Genomic DNA, 17,438 nt, shown 5'->3' with positions numbered 1-17,438 from the left:
CATGGCCCTAGCTTTTCTGGATTTCATTTTTCATTTGTAAAACCAAGAAGTTGGATTAAGGTGACCTACTCTAATAGTCTTTTAAGGCTAGAAAAAGAAAAATGTTTTTTCCATGTTGGAATATTTAAATAGATAAAATCAGTCTGGTGTTAGCCTTTTTTGGGTGACATTTATTCTTATATAATTTCAAATAAGAATAACAAAGGAATTCCTTTATACCTTCTATGCAGTTTCAGTAATTTTTAACATTTTACCCCCTTTGCTTTATTATTCTGTCTCCCTCTATATATGTATATATAAATGGATTTTTTTCTTTTTCTGAATCATTTAAGAATAAATTGGAAGCATTGTGCTCCCTTACCACAAAACGTTTACATCTATATTAGGCAAGAACAAGGGCAATCTCTCATTTAACCATAGTACCTTAATCAGAATTAAGAAATGGTTTTGTTTTGTTTGAGAGAGAGTCTCACTCTGTTGCTCAGGTGTGAGTGCAGTGGTGGGATCATGGCTCACTGTAGTCTTGACCTCCTGGGCTCAAGCAATTCTCCCACCTCAGCCTCCTTAGTAGCTGGGACCACATGCATATGCTACCCTGCCTGGCTAATTTTTTAAATTTTTTTTGTAGAGATGAGGTCTCGTCTTGTTGGCCCAGGTTGGTCTCAAACTCCTAGGCCCAAGCAGTCCTTCTGCTTTGGTCTCCCAAAGTGCTGAGTTTACAGGTATAAGCCACTATGCACAGCCTAAAGTTTGGAAATTTAACATTGATACAATACTACTATACAATATATATATATACAAGATATAAAATACAATATTGTATCCATATTGAAATTGTCCATTTTCCCTAGAATCTACAGAAAGTAGTTTGAGAAATGGTAAGTTATAGTACTGTGAAAAACAACCCTATATAACTACAGTTTGATATTTGTTTACAGTTAATTTTAGGTAAAATGTGCATATAGTGAAATGCATAAATTTTATGTGTATAATTCAATGAATTCTGTAAAATGCTTATACCCATATAACCCAAGCCCTATCACTATATAGAACATTTTTATCACTCTAACAAGTTCCCTCAGTGCCACTTCTTAGTCAGGTATCACTCTACCTACCTTTGGTTAAACACTTTTCTTATTTTTTTCTGATTAGTTTGCCTCTTCTGAAACTTCATATAAATAGATATTTTTTTTTTTTTTGAGACAGAGTCTTGCTCTGTCATCCAGTCTGGAGTGCAGTTGCATAATCTCGGCTCACTGCAACCTTCACTTCCTGGGTTCAAGCAGTTGTCCTGCCTCAGCCTCTCGAGTAGCTGGGATTACAGGCACCCGACACCATGGCTGGCTAATTTTTGTATTTTCAGTAGAGACGATGTTTCGCTGTGTTGGCTAGGCTGGTCTCGAACTCCTGACCTCAGGTGATCCGTCAGCGTCGGCCTCAGCCTCCCAAAGTGCTGGGATTACAGGTGTGAGCCGCCATGCCCAGCCCAAAACTTCATATAAATAAGATTATACACTCTCCTTTCTTGTGTGTGACTTCTTTTGGTCAACATAATGTATGTTAGGTTTATTCATACTGTTGTATGTATGAATACTTTATTGTTTTTATTGTTGACTAGTATTCTACTTTATGAATATACAGTTGTGCATTATCCTGTTGATGGACATTTGAATTGTTTCTTGTTTAGTTCTATTTTTGAGTAAAGTTGTTTTGAACATTCTTGCACAAAAATTTTGTAGGTGTTTATTTTCATTTCTCTTAGATAAGGTAAATACCTAAGAAAGAAATTTGCTGTGCCATTGAGTAGGTATATGTGAACCTTTAAGAAACTGCCAACCTTTTCCCTAAATAGTTGTACCATTTAAAAATCCCATCAGCAGTGTTTGAGAGTACAGCTTGCACTAAACACCCTTCTAAACATTTGGTATTGCCAGTCACTTTTATTTTACACATTCTATTATGTACCTCTTTGTGGTTTTAATTTGCATTTTCCTGATAACTAATAATGTTGAGCACTTTTTCGTGTGCTTATTGGCCATTTATCTGTCTTCCTTTGTGATGTGTCTGTTAGAATATTTTGCCCATGTCTTTTTGAAACGGAGTCTCACTGTGTCACCCAGGCTGGAGTGCAGTGGCATGATTTTGGCTCACTGCAACCTCTGCCTCCCGGGTTCAAGCAATTCTCCTTCCTCAGCCTCCCAAGTAGCTGGGATTACAGGCTTGCATCCCCATGCCCGGCTAATTTTTGTAATTTTAGTAGAGATGAGGTTTCGCCATGTTGGCCAGGCTGGTCTCAAACTCCTGACCTCAGGTGATCCTCCTGCCTTGGCGTCCCAAAGTGCTGGGATTACAGGTGTGAGCCACCATGCCCAGCCCCTTGTCTTAAATTTAAAAAAAAAACTTTAATTCATGGATTCTTTCTTCTGCCAGCCCAAATCTACTGTTGAGTCCCTTTATGGCAGTTTTCATTTTGTTTTTTGTCCTTGTCAACTCCAGTGGTCAGTGATTCATCGGAGGTTGTACCTAAGCCTTTTAATTTAAGCCAGTGATGTTTTCACCTTTTACTGTTGAATCTGTGTTTGTGGTTCGGAGACTACATTTGTGGTTGAGGGAGCTGATAAATTTGTACTGTGTTCAGCTAAAGAGTAGAGGCTCAGATGTTCTTTCTCTATTTACTTCTCAGAAGGCTTAGCTTTGGGCATGAGAACAGTCTTCTAGAACACCAGGAAGACTATGCTCTTAGCAGGTCTCTCTTTCTTTCACCGATTTCTCCATTGAATTTTTGACTGGTCTGTCTCTATTGGTGTCACAGCAAGTTGTTAGTCACCACTGATTGCTGGCTGCTGGCTCTTTTGTTTTTGACAGTGCCCAGGGCATAAATTGCTCCGTAGTCTTGATCTAAATAAAGTTGGGCACCTCGGCAGGGGCAAGATATTGCCAGTCTTTGATAATCCTTTCCCCATCCTTTCCTGGAAACAATCTCTGTGCTATGAAGCAGGAGGTGGAGAGGGTGGTGGTGGTAATGGGGGCCTGTTATTCACTGGCTATCCTATCTGGGTCCTCCCTAAATAGCAGAAGCTTGGGGTTGGGGAGTTAGGAGCTGATACTGCAGCTCACTTTGCATCTTCCTCAGCACAAAGCCTTGTGAGATGCAATCTCTGGATGTTCACTGGTTGCAAACATACAAACCTGGAATAGCTCTAGGAAACTGGGAGTAGTGGGAACTACCACTGAGCTGCTGAATCCAGTGGAACAACTCTTCTGCAACACAGAGCTGTGGGGAATAGAGGACTGCATAAGTTGTCATTAGCTATTACACTTTGATCTTCCCTACCGAGTAGCATTTAGGAGTCAGGGAAAAGTTGCTGCTTTCAGGCTGCCCTGAAGGCTCTTGCATAGCCCTTCCACACACACAGCTGTGGAGGGTGGGGCCTTCTTCCTACTGTCCTTACCGAATTCCATAGATTAGGCTTAGGCTTGTCTTAAGCTTTTTAATCAATCTCCAGAGACTTTGAATGATTGTCTTTGGTAATTTTGACTAGTTTAATAGATGTCTCTCTAGAAAAGAAGTTTTACCTAACTCGTCACACTACCATTCCCAATACAGTTGACCCTTGAACACACAGGTTTGAACTGTGGAGGTTTACTTATTTGTAGATTTTTTCTTTCTTTTTTTTTTGAGACAGAATTTCGCTCTTGTTGCCCAGGTTGGAGTGCAATGGCACAATCTCAACTCACTGCAACTTCTGCCTCCCAGGTTCAGGTGATTCTCCTGCGTCAGCCTCCCGAGTAGCTGAGATTACAGACATGCACCACCATGCCCGGCTAATTTTGTATTTTTAGTAGAGATGTGGTTTCTCCATGTTGGTCAGACTGGTCTCAAACTTCCAACCTCAGGTGATCCTCCTGCCTTGGCCTCCCATAGTGCTGGGATTACAAGTGTGAGCCACGTGCCTGGGCAGTTTTTTCAATAAATATATTGGAAAAGTTTTCGGAGATTTGTGACACTTTGAAAAAACTCACAGATGAACTCCATAGCCTGGAAATATCAAAAAAATTAAGAAAACATATGTCATGAAAACATAAAATATGTGTAGGAAATGCTGCGGGATAATTAAGGAATCAGAGAGACTGAGGGGTTGAGGAGGACTTACTTAATTATTTAGGTGCACTGACTCAGTTGGATTAACATCCAAAGGACTGAGCCCTGAACAAAGAGTCAAGCTACCTTTTAAGCATTTCGTGGGGTGGGGGGAGATCTGTGCAGGGGGAGGCATATTATAGAAGCGAGAAACAAAGACAGTTATTTAATTAAGACATGCATTACTTTATTTCTTACTTTTCAAGGAACAACATGTTTTATGACTTGAGTTTATCTGTCTAGTGACCTTACAGCTGCACAGCTGGAGAAACGGAGTCTTCACAATGCCTGGGAATGGGAGAGATAAGGCTCACTAGCCACAGAGAGAAAAACAATCAGTTAATTTTAAAGGACTCCATCTCTTTCTCTTCCTCAGGGGGAAGTAGGTTTTCTTACATACAGCTGAGTTTTTGCTTATACAGTCTTTAATTTCTTTTAATTCCTATTCTAGTACTAGTCTATTTTATAATTTACTACCATAAAATATATACAAATCTATTATAAAAAGTTAAAATTTATCAAAAATGCATGCAAACACAGACTGCATGGTGCCGTGATTCTAGGGATTCCAGGAGGCACTGACTCATAGGTAGGCTTGCCTCCTAGTGTTGAGAGCCAGGATGGGGTTGATGCTGGAGTCTAGTGCAGTTTGATTTTTGGCATGATATCTTCTGGGGGACGGCAGTTAGGTGCTTGAAATAAAATATTTTGGGTTAAAAATTAGTATCCCTGGCTGGCGTGTTGGCTCAAGCCTGTAATCCCAGCACTCTTGGAGGCTGGGGTGGGCGAATCACCTGAGGTCAGGAGTTGTAGGCCAACCTGGCCAATATTGTGAAACCCCATCTCTACTAAAAAATTTAAAAAGTATTTGGGTGTGGTGGTGTGTGCCTGTAGTCCCAGCTGCTTGGGAGGCTGAGACAGGAGAGTTGCTTGAACTTGGGAGGTGGATGTTGCAGTGAGCCAAGATTGTACCACTGCACTCCAGCCTGGGCAACATAGTGAGACTCTGTCTCAAAAAACGAAACAAAATAAACAAACAAAAAAAACCAAAAAGCAAAATTAGTATCCCTGAGCAGTTCAAGAAATGGAGATTAATAATCATTTATATATTTTCCTTACCAGGGTCATTTGTATGGTCTGAGATAAATCATATTCTTTTTTTTTTTTTTTTTAATTGTTTCTAGCTGCTTCATTCAGTTGTTACCTAGGTAACATAGTTGGAAGCTACTTAAAGCATGAGATAGAAGACTTTATACCTTCATCAGTGTTTTATTTAATCAAATTGCTTTCCTCCTAGTAACAGGAACTGCTGCTTTGCAGATTCACATTGTATTCTGTAGTAAGTGCTGCTCCCTGGAATCAGGCAACATTGTGCCTCTGCTAAATCTAGCTGTGATAAGTATAGGGAATAGGAATTGTGATGTGACGTGTTAGATCGAAGGAAGGATCCCTATGCAGTTTTGAAAAAATGGGACTCTGAAAGATTAGCCCTGGATAAAGTGCTATATGGGGAATTTGGGCAATCAGAGAGCACATCGGTCCTGAATGGGGTCAGGGGAAGTGGTATCAAAGTCAGTAACAGATAAATCTCAAAAATATAATGTTGAGCAAGAGAAAACAGACATATCAAGTACATATTATATGATTCATTTATACAAAGGTTAAAAATGAGCAAAATCCATCTGTAGGATTAGAAGTCAGGATATAGTTACTCTTGTGGAAGGGAATGGGTAGTTACTCGAAGGAGGGCATAAAGAGGGGCTGTTGAGATGCTAGTGATACTGTTTGTTGATCTGGGTACACTGGTATGTTATGTTTGTGAATATTAATTGAGCTACACACTTATGTCCTGTGTAATTTTCTGTATGCATGTTATACTTCAATATTACATTAAAAAAGAAATTGTTCGTAGTAGGTCAGTTCTGTATATATGGAGATCATGTCTAATTGCCCACAATTGGGAATTGGATAAATAAGAACTGGTTAAATTGTGTTAGGTTCCCCATACTCCTGGGGAATACCGTATCTTTTTTTTTTTCTTTAGACAAGGTTTCACTCTGTTACCCAGGCCAAAGTGCAGTGATGTGATCACAGCTCACTGTAGCCTCAACCTCCTAGGCTCAAGTGATCCTCCTACCTCAGCCTCCTGAGTAGCTGGGACTACAGGTGTGCATCACCATGCCTGGCTAATTTTTGTAGTTTTTGTAGAGACAGGATCTTGCTTTGTTGCCTAGACTTGTCTTGACCTCCTGGGCTCAATTGATCCACTTGCCTTGGCCTTTCAAATTGCTGGGATTACAGGCGTGAGCTACCACACCTGACCCTATATTGCTATTTTTGAGAATGAATAATTCTATATGTACTGATATGGAGCTGTTGTTAAATGAATAAACATTTTTAGATTATATATTCCATTTATAGAAAAATGAAACACTATGTACATATGCTTGTATATACATAGAAATTACCTGGAAGGACACACACTAAATAATGAACAGTAGTTAGCCTTGAAGATTGTTTTATGGGTAGTGTGACTGGGGAACATTGAACTTTCACATAATATTTTTTTATACCATTACATTTCTTTTTTTTAACTGTAAGCATGGATTACTCTTATAACAAAACTAATTTAAAAAGTAAATTACAAATACTATTTTAAAAAGACAAATAGATTGGGAGAAATAATGTTGTTATTCAGGTAAAATCTCCAAAGTGATATTAAAAGAAAAAAAGGAATTGTGGGAGAAATTAGAGCTTCCCAAGAGGAGTTAAGAAGAGTTAATATAGTTCTACCTTACTTCACCCTAGAGGATGAGGCAGATTTTAATAAGTTTTTGAAAACAAAGTGATTGTCGGCACTTACTGTAAAGTATAACTGAATTGCCTCTCCAATTATTTTAGTTGATCCAGAGTACCAGAAGGAAGCAGAACAGAGACATCGAGAATTGGCAACTAAAGCTGGAGGATTTAATGACTTTGCAACTTTAGCTGTCATCTTTGAACAATGCAAATCAAGGTATGTAAGGTAGTCCTTTGTCCTGGAAAATGTCAGTTTGATGTATGGTTCCAATATGTACCTATGTGGCTTGTGACACTAAAGTTCAGTGTCACAAGATGATATTGACTTTAAGGTATTTTGAATTTCAGTGAAGTTATCTATGTCAGATGACTGTTGCTTAGTAGGCATTTATTATATAGTACTGATTATCTTCTTTTCTCCTCAAACCTTTCCTGAAAATGACCTTATAGAATTTTGCTTCTATATAGGTAGTCTACATTAAAAAATGATTGAATATTTGCTATTGCATATATAAGTAAAGAAATTCATTTACAAATTATTTTTTAATTTAGTCAGGGGCACCCTCATTAATTTAATTGTTTTTTTCAAATTTCCTAAAATTTTTTTAGTACTTGGACAGGTCTCCTAAAGGAACTGACAGTTGTTTATGGGTTTCCACTTTTGTAATAGAAATGAGAATTTTAGATTGTCTTTTACTTAGAGAAGATATTTTAAAGATACCAGTTTTTTGTTTTGCAGTGGAGCTCCAGCTTCATGGTGCCAAAAACACTGGATTCATTGGAGGTGCTTATTTTCTGCATTTCGTGTGGAAGCTCAACTTCGAGAACTAATCAGGAAGCTTAAACAGGTGATTGCCGTAATTTTTTTTTTTTTTGAATAGCATTTTGGACCTAAATATTTCATATTGAATTTTCATTGATGTACATTAGCACCCTTTCTATTCTACCACCCTTCCTTTCTATTTGTTTCTATGTACAGCCATCTCCCTGACCCCATGAAAGATTCCTAGTAGTAATAAAAGAATTGTATGTGCAGAAATGAAGATATTTAAAAATTGCTTTCCTGATATATAATTGACGTGCAATAACCTACACATATTTAAGATACACACTTTGATGAGTTTTGACATTTGCATAAAACAGTTATCAAGATAATGGGACAAATCCATCATCTTCCAGTTTTCCCATTCCCTCCCTTTTTTTCTTTTTTGAGGCGGAGTCTCAGTGTGTCACCTAGGCTGAAGTGCAGTGGCATGATCTTGGCTCACTGCAATCTCCGCCTCCTAGGTTTAAGCAATTCTCCTGCCTCAGCCTCCCAAGTAGCTGGGATTACAGGCTTGCATCACCATGCCCAGCTAATTTTTGTAGTTTTGGTAGAGACGGGGTTTTGCCATGTTGGCCAGGCTGGTCTCAACGAACTCCTGACCTCAAGTGATCCACCTGCCTTGGCCTCCCAAAGTGCTAGGATTATGGGCATAAGCCGCTGCACCTGGCCTCATTCCCTGTCATAATCCATTGTCTCACCTAGCAGGCCCTCCTGCCTCACCTACTCAGGTAACCACTGATCTGCTTTCTGTCATTATCCAGTAAGTCCTCACTTAATGTCATCAGTAGTTTCTTGGAAACTGTGACTTTAAGCAAAATGATATACAGCAGGCCCTAGAAAAAAATTGCTTTATTCACCATTGTTTTAACACTGATGAGAAAAAAAAAAATCTTAAAAATTTTGCTTAACTTTACAGTTTTTAAGAACTTATTGACATTGAGGACTTACTGTATATAAGTTTGCATTTACTAGCATCTTACATAAATGGAATCAAACAGCATATGCTCTTTGGCATCTTTTACTCCTCATGATTATTTTTCAATTTACATATCTTATTTTGGTAAAATATTTAATATAAAATTTACCTCTACTGGGCATTGGTGATTTACCCCTGTAATCCCAATGCTTTGGGAGGCCAAAGTGGGACGACCACTTGAGGCCAGGAGTTCAAGACCAGCCTGAGAAACAGTGAGACCTGTCTCTACAAAAAATTAAAATAATTAGCTGGTTATGTTGGCACACACCTGTAGTGTTGGCTACTCATGAGGCTGAGGCAGAAGGATCACTTGAGCCCAGGAGTTCGAGGTTGCAGTGAGGTATGATGCCACCACACTCTAGCCTGGGCAACAGAGCAACACCGTGTCTCAAAAAAAAATTTTTTTTTACTGTTTTTATGTGTACAGGTCAGTGTACACTTAAAACATTCACAATGTTGTGCAACCCTTACCACTTCTCCATCTCCAGAACTTTTTTTATCATCCCATACTATAATAAAACTCCATAACCATTCAACAATAACTCCCCATTCCCGACAGGGCATGGTAGCTCACGCCTATAATTCTAGCACTTTGAGAAGCCGAGGTAGGGGGATCACTTGAGCCCAGCAAGTTTGAGACCAGCCTGGGCAACACAGCGAGACCTTGTCTCTACTAAAAAAAAAAAAAAAAAAAAAAATTGGCCAGGGGTTGTGTCACACACCTGTAGTCTCAGCTACTCAGTAGGCTGTGGTAGAGGATTGCTTGAGCCTAGAAGATCCAGGCTACAGTGAGCTGTGATCACAGAACTTCACTCCGGCTTGGGTGACAGAGTAAGACCTTGACTCAAAACAAAAACAAAAAAACTTACCCATTATCTTCTTTCTCCAACCTCTGGAAACCACTATTATACTTTCTCTGTTTCGCTGCGAATGTTTTCTGTTTGCCTTGTCTTCAAGTTCATTAATCTTTTCTCCTGCAGTGTCTAGTCTAATCTGCCATTAATCCCATCTAGTATATTTGTCATCTCAGGTGTTGTATTTTCACTTCCAGATGTTGGATTTCAGTCTTTAAATTTTTACATTTTATTTTTCAGGTCTCTACTTTTTGAACATACGTAATCCAGCTATACAGAAAATTATAATAAAATATAATTAAATCTGTGTCAGTTCTAGGTTGATTTTGATTGATGTTCTCATTATGGATTGTGCTTTTTTGCTTTACATCATACCTGATAATTTTTCAGCGGATGCCAAACATTGTGAATTTCACCTTGTTGGGTGCTGGATATTTTTGTGTTCTAGTTACTTGAAAATGGTCTTTGATCTTTCTTTTTGGATCTTGCTTGCATGATTTGTTAGGTGGAATCAGAGCAGTGCTAAGTGCAGTGCTAGTTATTCCCCTCTACTGAGGCAAGGCCCATCTGAGTACTCTTCCTAACATCACACGAATTATTGTGGTGTAGTATTTTCATGTGGCTTATAGGAACAGGCACCATTACTAGCCCTGTGAAAACACCATGCCCTTACTTCTTATCCTTTTAAGTGGTTCTTTTCTTGGGCTGGTAGTTTCCTCACATTCATGTGCTAATCACTATTCAGCTCAACACTTGAGGAGGACCTTCTGCATCTCTCTGGAGTTGTGTCTTTGTACACTTCTCTTCTCTCCTGAACTCTTGGTCTGTGAATTCTAGCCATGTTGCTCTTCCTGGACTCCCAGCTTTGTCTCTCTAACCCAGGGAGTTCTCTGAGTTCCATTTGGGCTTCACTTCCCTGTATCTTGGTCTGCAGTCTTTCTTAAGGCTGAAGTTGGGGCAGTTGTTGGGCATACTGCATTTATTTCCTGTCTCTGTCCTTTATTGCCTGATATTACAGTGTTTTGGAAATCATTATTTCATATGTTTTGTCCATTTTTTTGGTTTTAGGTGGAAGGGTAAATGTGGTCTCTCTTAATCTATGTTGGCCAGAAACAGAGGTCTTTAGAAATGGGGGTTTTTCAAAATAAAAGATTATTTCAAATTGTACTGTGAGATTTACCACTCTATATATTCTTTTTACAGCAAAGTGATTTCCCAAGAGAGACCTTTGAAGGCCCTAAACATGAAGTACTACGAAGGTGTCTTTGTGCAGGCTATTTCAAAAATGTAGCTCGAAGGTAAGCAATAAGGACTTGAGAGATGGATCAAGATATAATACTGTATTTGACTAACTATAATATTGGACTATTTAATATTAAACATTGAAGATTTGATTTAAGCTCTGTGATGATTATGATGTGAATTACAATGACCAGGGACAGCTGCAGTGGCTCAGAATGTGGTATTTTTTTTTTTTTTTTTTTTTTTTTTTTTTTTTTTTTTTTTTTTTTTTGAGACGGAGTCTTGCTCTGTTACCCAGGCTGGAGTGCAGTGGCCGGATCTCAGCTCACTGCAAGCTCCGCCTCCCAGGTTCACGCCATTCTCCGGCCTCAGCCTCCCGAGGAGCTGGGACTACAGGCGCCCGCCACCTCGCCCGGCTAGTTTTTTGTATTTCTTAATAGAGACGGGGTTTCACCATGTTAGCCAGGATAGTCTCGATCTCCTGACCTCGTGATCCGCCCGTCTCGGCCTCCCAAAGTGCTGGGATTACAGGCTTGAGCCACCGCGCCCGGCCAGAATGTGGTATTAGAGCTCAGGTAGGGTAGGAGGGGTATGTTTGTAGGGTGGCTGTCCAGCATGGGTTATCTTCACTTAAGGCAAGTAACAAGAGTTTTCTTACAGAGGGGTGGCCCTGTCTATAGTGTGAAAGCCAAGTAGGTTGAGCATAGCATCCCTGAGGAAGGGTAGCTTGGCATGGAGTGTTAGAGCTTGAGCAAGGGTAGGGAGGGGTTATTTGGTTTGGGGCATCAGTCTGAGTGTAGTGAGGAAGGCATCTTTATAGATAAAGGGCAACAGTGATGGTGATGGAGATTCATTAAATACAGAGGAATTGATCACATAACTCTGTAAGTGATAATGGTGAAGGGAGTTAGAAATACCGAAAGTGAGAAAATAGGAATGATCTCTGTGCTGTTGGATTGAAATTTCAGAGTATCATTATGAAGTTATGGGTTTCATTATAGATGGATGCATGGACGGACACTGGAATAAAAATAGATGTTAGTGGGTGTATATATGTGTCTTTGTATGTATGTAAATATTTATATGTATATATGCCCTAGCTCTGAGATAATAACAATGAATAGATGTAGTGCCCAGATCTTGACTTGGGACATCCATCTGCCACTTAAAGGAATCAGGGGTCTTTGGAGAAATGGGGCTGGGAAAATCCAAGATGAGCCCAGAACATATTATTTTGCCAGCAAATAAAGAAGTGATTACCAAAGGTTGAGGCTATGTCAGAAGAATATAGGAGCCAGCATGAAGAGGCCCCAAGTGATCAAATATGAGATACTTTAAGCATCAAAATAAGTAATGATAATAGTGGATTATTATGGACTTAATAAAATGTGAAATCATATGTCTATCGTGGTATAAATAAAGGAGTAAAAGTTTAATGAGAAATGGAATTGTTTACAAGCACCTCTCCATAAAATTTTTGTTAATTACAAAAGCAAAAAGTAACTTTACAGTGGAGATTCCTGGTATATGCTACCTAAATCAAGCAATCAAAGTGAACATAATGAAGTAAATCAAAATCATGTTCTTCCTAATAGGATACAATGAGAAAAACACAGCATTATGTCTGTGATATTCCTGCTAAAGATGCATAACCTGAATCTAATCATCCTGAAACAGACAAACTCAAATTGAGTGACATACCACACAGTAACTAGCCTTGACATCTTTAAGGGTGCCAAGATCATGAAAGTCAAAGACTGAGGAAGTATTCCAGAATGAAGGAGACTAAAGGGAAATGAAAAATAAAGGCAATGTATGCTTCTGAATTACATCCTTTTGCTATAAAGGATATTAAGACATTCAGTGAAATGTCAGTGGGGTCTGAGGATTAGATGTTAGTAATGTATCAGTGTTAATTTTCTGGTTTTGATGCTTATAGTCATGTCAGAGAATGTTCTTGATTGTTGATTGTAGGAAGTGCACACTCAAGTATTTGGGGATGATGGGGTATTAGGTTGGCAGCTTACTGTCAAATCATTCAGGTAAAAAATATTTTTTTGGTCGGGCACGGTGGCTCACGCCTATAATCCCAGCACTTTGCGAGGCTGAGGTGGCTGGATCACAAGATCAGGAGATCGAGACCACCCTGGCTAACATGGTGAAACCTTGTCTCCACTAAAAATACAAAAAAAATTAGCTGGGCGTGGTAGCGGGTGACTGTATTGCCAGCTACTCAGGAGGCTGAGGCAGGATAATGGGGTGAACCTGGGAGGTAGAGCTTGCAGTGAGCCCAGATCGTGCTGTTGTACTCCAGCCTGGGCGACAGAGCGAGACTCCGCCTCAACAAAAAAAAAAGGTTTTTTACTTGCAACTTTTCTGTAAATTCCGATTGTTTCACACTTTTAAAAATATGGTATGTCTTGATTACCCGCTGTATGCCAAACACTGGGCAGGTACTAAAAATAGAAAGGTAGAGTAACATGAGTCCTTACATCATTCTTGATGATACCTGAGTCTAATGGAGGGTACAGATATGTAAGTGAATAATTACAATGCAGTCTGATCTGGGTTATACTATGAATACATACAAAGTACTATAGGAAATAAATTATGACGAACTAGGGTTATTATTTTGACAAGTTTTTTGGAATGATAGGTAGGGAAATGTAGAAGAAAATAAGGGCATGAATTAGAAAAATGATAGATTAACTAATTGTCAAGTTCTAGAGTAGTGAAAAATCATCCCTTTAAAAAGAGATGCAGCATAATATAACATAAACCGTATTTAAGACAGAAGAACCTTTTAGGACTTGGTTTTACCATGCGTTAGGGCTGGTGATCTTGAGAAGTCTAGCTAATTTATTTGAGTTTCAGGTTTGACCTTTTAATAAAGTTCCTGGCTCTCAAAGCTCACAGATTATTGTTAATATTACTACTGATTCCTTATACCTAATTGTAGTGACTGTTTAACTTGTATAATTAATTTAAGATGAATTGGTACAGAGGTTGTAGTGACAGTTGAATAAATGTAAGCCTCTGCTTATAATGCTCTTCGTAATAGAACATACTGTAATTGTTCATTGCTGAATGTAATGCTTCATTTACTTCATTGCTTTACTGTTGTAGTCTTTATCATTTTGTTTTTCTGTTTATAGATCTGTTGGGAGAACATTTTGCACAATGGATGGGCGTGGAAGCCCAGTTCACATTCATCCTTCCTCAGCGGTAAGTAGTTCAGTTTTAATAAAGGGAAGAAATTTGTAAAGTTGTAGAAATAAGTAATATACAAATGTCTTCTACTTTTCACTTTGGGGTTAAATGTACATATATCTATATTACATAGATCTATAAGGGTATTGGTTGGCCCATGCCTCCTGATTGAAGAAGATAGGAATTAATTGAGAAGGGTTTGGACTATCTGGTTGGTCTAATGTGGAATAGGGCAGGTTATTGAGTTATCATCCTTAAAAGAAATGTTTTGTATAGCTTCATGAACAGGAAACCAAACTTGAATGGATCATTTTTCATGAGGTATTGGTTACCACCAAAGTCTACGCAAGAATTGTATGCCCAATCCGTTATGAATGGGTAAGAGACTTGTTACCCAAGTTGCATGAGTTTAACGCACATGATTTGAGCAGTGTGGCTCGACGTGAAGTGAGAGAAGATGCAAGAAGGAGATGGACAAATAAGGAAAATGTAAAGCAGCTAAAGGGTGAGTAAATCATTTGTTCTATTTTTAAGCACTATGCCATACTGCTTCCTAGTAGTACTTTACTATTTTTGTTTATAAAAATGTTGTGACCGACCTGGGCAATGTGGTGAGACCCCATCTCTATCAAAAAAAAAAAAAAAAAAAAAATAGCCAGGCATGTTGGTGTGCACCTATAGTCCCAGTGACTTGGGAGGCTGAAGCAGGAAGATCGCTTGAACCCAGGAGTTTGAGGCTGCAGTGAACTGTCATTTCACCAGTGCACTCCAGCCTGGGGGTGACAGAGTGAGGCACTATCTCTAAAATATATATATATACACACACACACACACACATATACATACATATACATATATGATTTGTGCATTATTAACTCAGAATTCCCTTTGTTTCCAAGGGGCGCTCTCTCTCTCTCTCTCTCTCTAGTCTTTCTTTTTCTTCTTTGAGACACACGATTTTGGCTCACTGCAGCCTCCACCTCCCAGTTCAAGCTATTCTCCTGCCGCAGCCTCCTGAGTAGCTGGATTACAGGCATGCGCCACCATGCCTGGCTAATTTTGTATATCCAAGGAGCTTTTTCTTTTTTTTTTTTTTTTTTTTTTGAGACGGAGTCTCGCTCTGTAGCCCAGGCTGGAGTGCGGTGGCCGGATCTCAGCTCACTGCAAGCTCCGCCTCCCGGGTTTACTCCATTCTCGTCTCAGCCTCCCGAGTAGCTGGGACTAGAGACGCCCGCCACCTCGCCCGGCTAGTTTTTTGTATTTTTTAGTAGAGACGGGGTTTCACCATGTTAACCAGGATGGTCTTGATCTCCTGACCTCGTGATCCGCCCGTCTCGGCCTCCCAAAGTGCTGGGATTACAGGCTTGAGCCACCGCGCCCGGCCCCAAGGAGCTTTTTCTATGAAATATTAGGACCCTGATTGGGAGGCATAAATAGTTGTGGTACTGAAATAGGACAGAAAGTTTATCAGCTCACATATACAGAAAACTTTTTAGTAAAGCTTTTTGAGGTTGAATCATGAAGCATGTTGTATTTTCTTTATTTGACATCACTGAAAAATAGAATGATGAAGAGTTTTGCCCAAGAAATCATAGAAAAGTCTTTAGAAATGTTAGCCACTAGGTGTTTTATTACAGTATTATAACACTGTGCCACATGCTTGAATTAGGGTCAGGTTTTCTGACTCATTGACCTTGGTGCTCTTAATTTTGTAACCATAGACTACATTGCTTTTGAAAGGGCAAAATTTAATTTTCTCTTTATTCTTTTTACTTTGTTAACATTGAAAAATCAGGGCTTCTCTTTCTTTTAACATTTCTAGTACTGATTCTCAAAGCTAAGTTTTATTGGATTAATTTATAATGTTTTCAGATGGAATATCAAAAGACGTCTTAAAGAAAATGCAAAGAAGAAATGATGACAAATCCATATCTGATGCACGGGCTCGTTTCCTTGAGAGAAAGCAGCAGAGGACCCAGGACCACAGTGACACACGGAAGGAAACAGGCTAAAGTGGTGAATCCTCCAATTCAGGAAGTAGGAAAAGCAGCCAGGAAATGTGCTTCTACTTTGCCAGTTATTTCAGACAGCACTACCAAGAGGAAGTGGTCAGCACTTGTTATTGGCCTATGAACTAAAGCAAATCAAAGCTCATAAATCAAAGCTCATCAGTTCCCATAAATGCAAATGTCAAAGAAAAGATTGGGTTGCCATAGTCATAAGCAATGATACATGAAACCAATGAAAGACAGTACATGTAATATTTTCCTCAGTACAGTTTTGCTGGCCTTAACTGGTATCAAACGCTGTCATTGAGATGTTTTCAAAGAACATTGAGTTGTATTTAATCAGCGTGTACTCCATTTGCATTGAAGCATTAAAAATTATTTTCCTTAAAATCTCTTTAAGGCCTTCTTGTTGCTGTTAGAATAGTGCTATATATCAGGTATGTGACCATTTCTTTCAGAAGGCTGAACATAAGAGGTTTCTACTCAGCAATACTTAGATGTCTAACCATTTAATTGCTACAGAGCTTTATAGATACTTAGAGAAAAGACTTAATCAGTTAGTAAATAAAATTGCCTATGGCAGGATTCTTTCTTGAATTAATATTAATCCTTAAATTGATTTTTCTGGGATTATACAAATTCCTTTTTATATCAAAGTATATTGTTTAAAACAGTAGCTATAGCCATTAACCAAAGGACAGATGATATATATATATATATATATATATACACATATAAGTTCTTTTTTAGCTGTACCTACGTACTTATATCAGCACCATGTATGTAGGTGTGATAGTACTTTCAAGCAGCCCCTCCACCTGGCCTACTCTGTTATTTCCACCTGCTTGGGAAGGGCCATTTAACTTCCATTATGCCAAACTTGGGATGGGATTTTCAAAGCAGGCAACACTATTTCATCATGTTTCAAATTGGAACCTTGAGGCTAGTTAGTATCACACTCAGGCCACACTCAGCACTTGCCCACTCTTGTTTACTGCCTTGTATTCTAGTTATTTGTGTATGTGTCTCCCTCACTAGATTATACGCTCCTCGTGGGCAGGGACTGTCTATTTTCATCTTTGTATCTTTCATGCACCTAGCATAGTGCTTTGCACATAGTAGTCACTCAATGTTTGTTAAATAAAGCTATTAGTGTCATTAAAATTCAAAAGACATTATAATGTGTGTTTTTAGATATTTTGTGTAAAAGTTAAGAATCTAAATTTTTTATCAATAACTCTTCTAGTTATTTCCTTTGGAATCTAGTTTTATGTTCAATAATAGAAACTTGAAATCTTTATCAAAAATCACAAGGACCCAAATTCATGTATTTGTCCCTAAAGTAAGGTGAGTGATGATGGTTTCTCCAAACCTTTCCAGT

General features: G+C 38.7%; 1 protein-coding gene across 2 annotated transcripts in view; it reads left to right on the top strand.

Moving 5' to 3' along the window:
• The window catches only part of DHX40 (DEAH-box helicase 40), a 45,760-nt gene extending 28,528 nt beyond the window's left edge, over window positions 1–17,232 (top strand). For both annotated transcript variants that reach the window (XM_025363356.1, XM_025363355.1), the window contains 6 exons: window positions 7,043–7,157; window positions 7,680–7,788; window positions 10,800–10,894; window positions 13,994–14,063; window positions 14,325–14,553; window positions 15,921–17,232. In XM_025363356.1, the coding sequence (XP_025219141.1) occupies window positions 7,043–7,157; window positions 7,680–7,788; window positions 10,800–10,894; window positions 13,994–14,063; window positions 14,325–14,553; window positions 15,921–16,060 (758 nt within the window). In that variant the 3' untranslated portion in view covers window positions 16,061–17,232. The remainder of the gene's footprint in view (window positions 1–7,042; window positions 7,158–7,679; window positions 7,789–10,799; window positions 10,895–13,993; window positions 14,064–14,324; window positions 14,554–15,920) is intronic.
• The last annotated feature ends 206 nt before the right edge of the window (window positions 17,233–17,438 follow it).

Source organism: Theropithecus gelada, chromosome 16, assembly GCF_003255815.1.
Source record: "Theropithecus gelada isolate Dixy chromosome 16, Tgel_1.0, whole genome shotgun sequence".
NCBI classification, from domain to species: Eukaryota; Metazoa; Chordata; class Mammalia; order Primates; family Cercopithecidae; genus Theropithecus; species Theropithecus gelada.
Note: the sequence above shows the minus strand (reverse complement) of the source record. Positions and strands in the feature narration are given on the sequence as shown.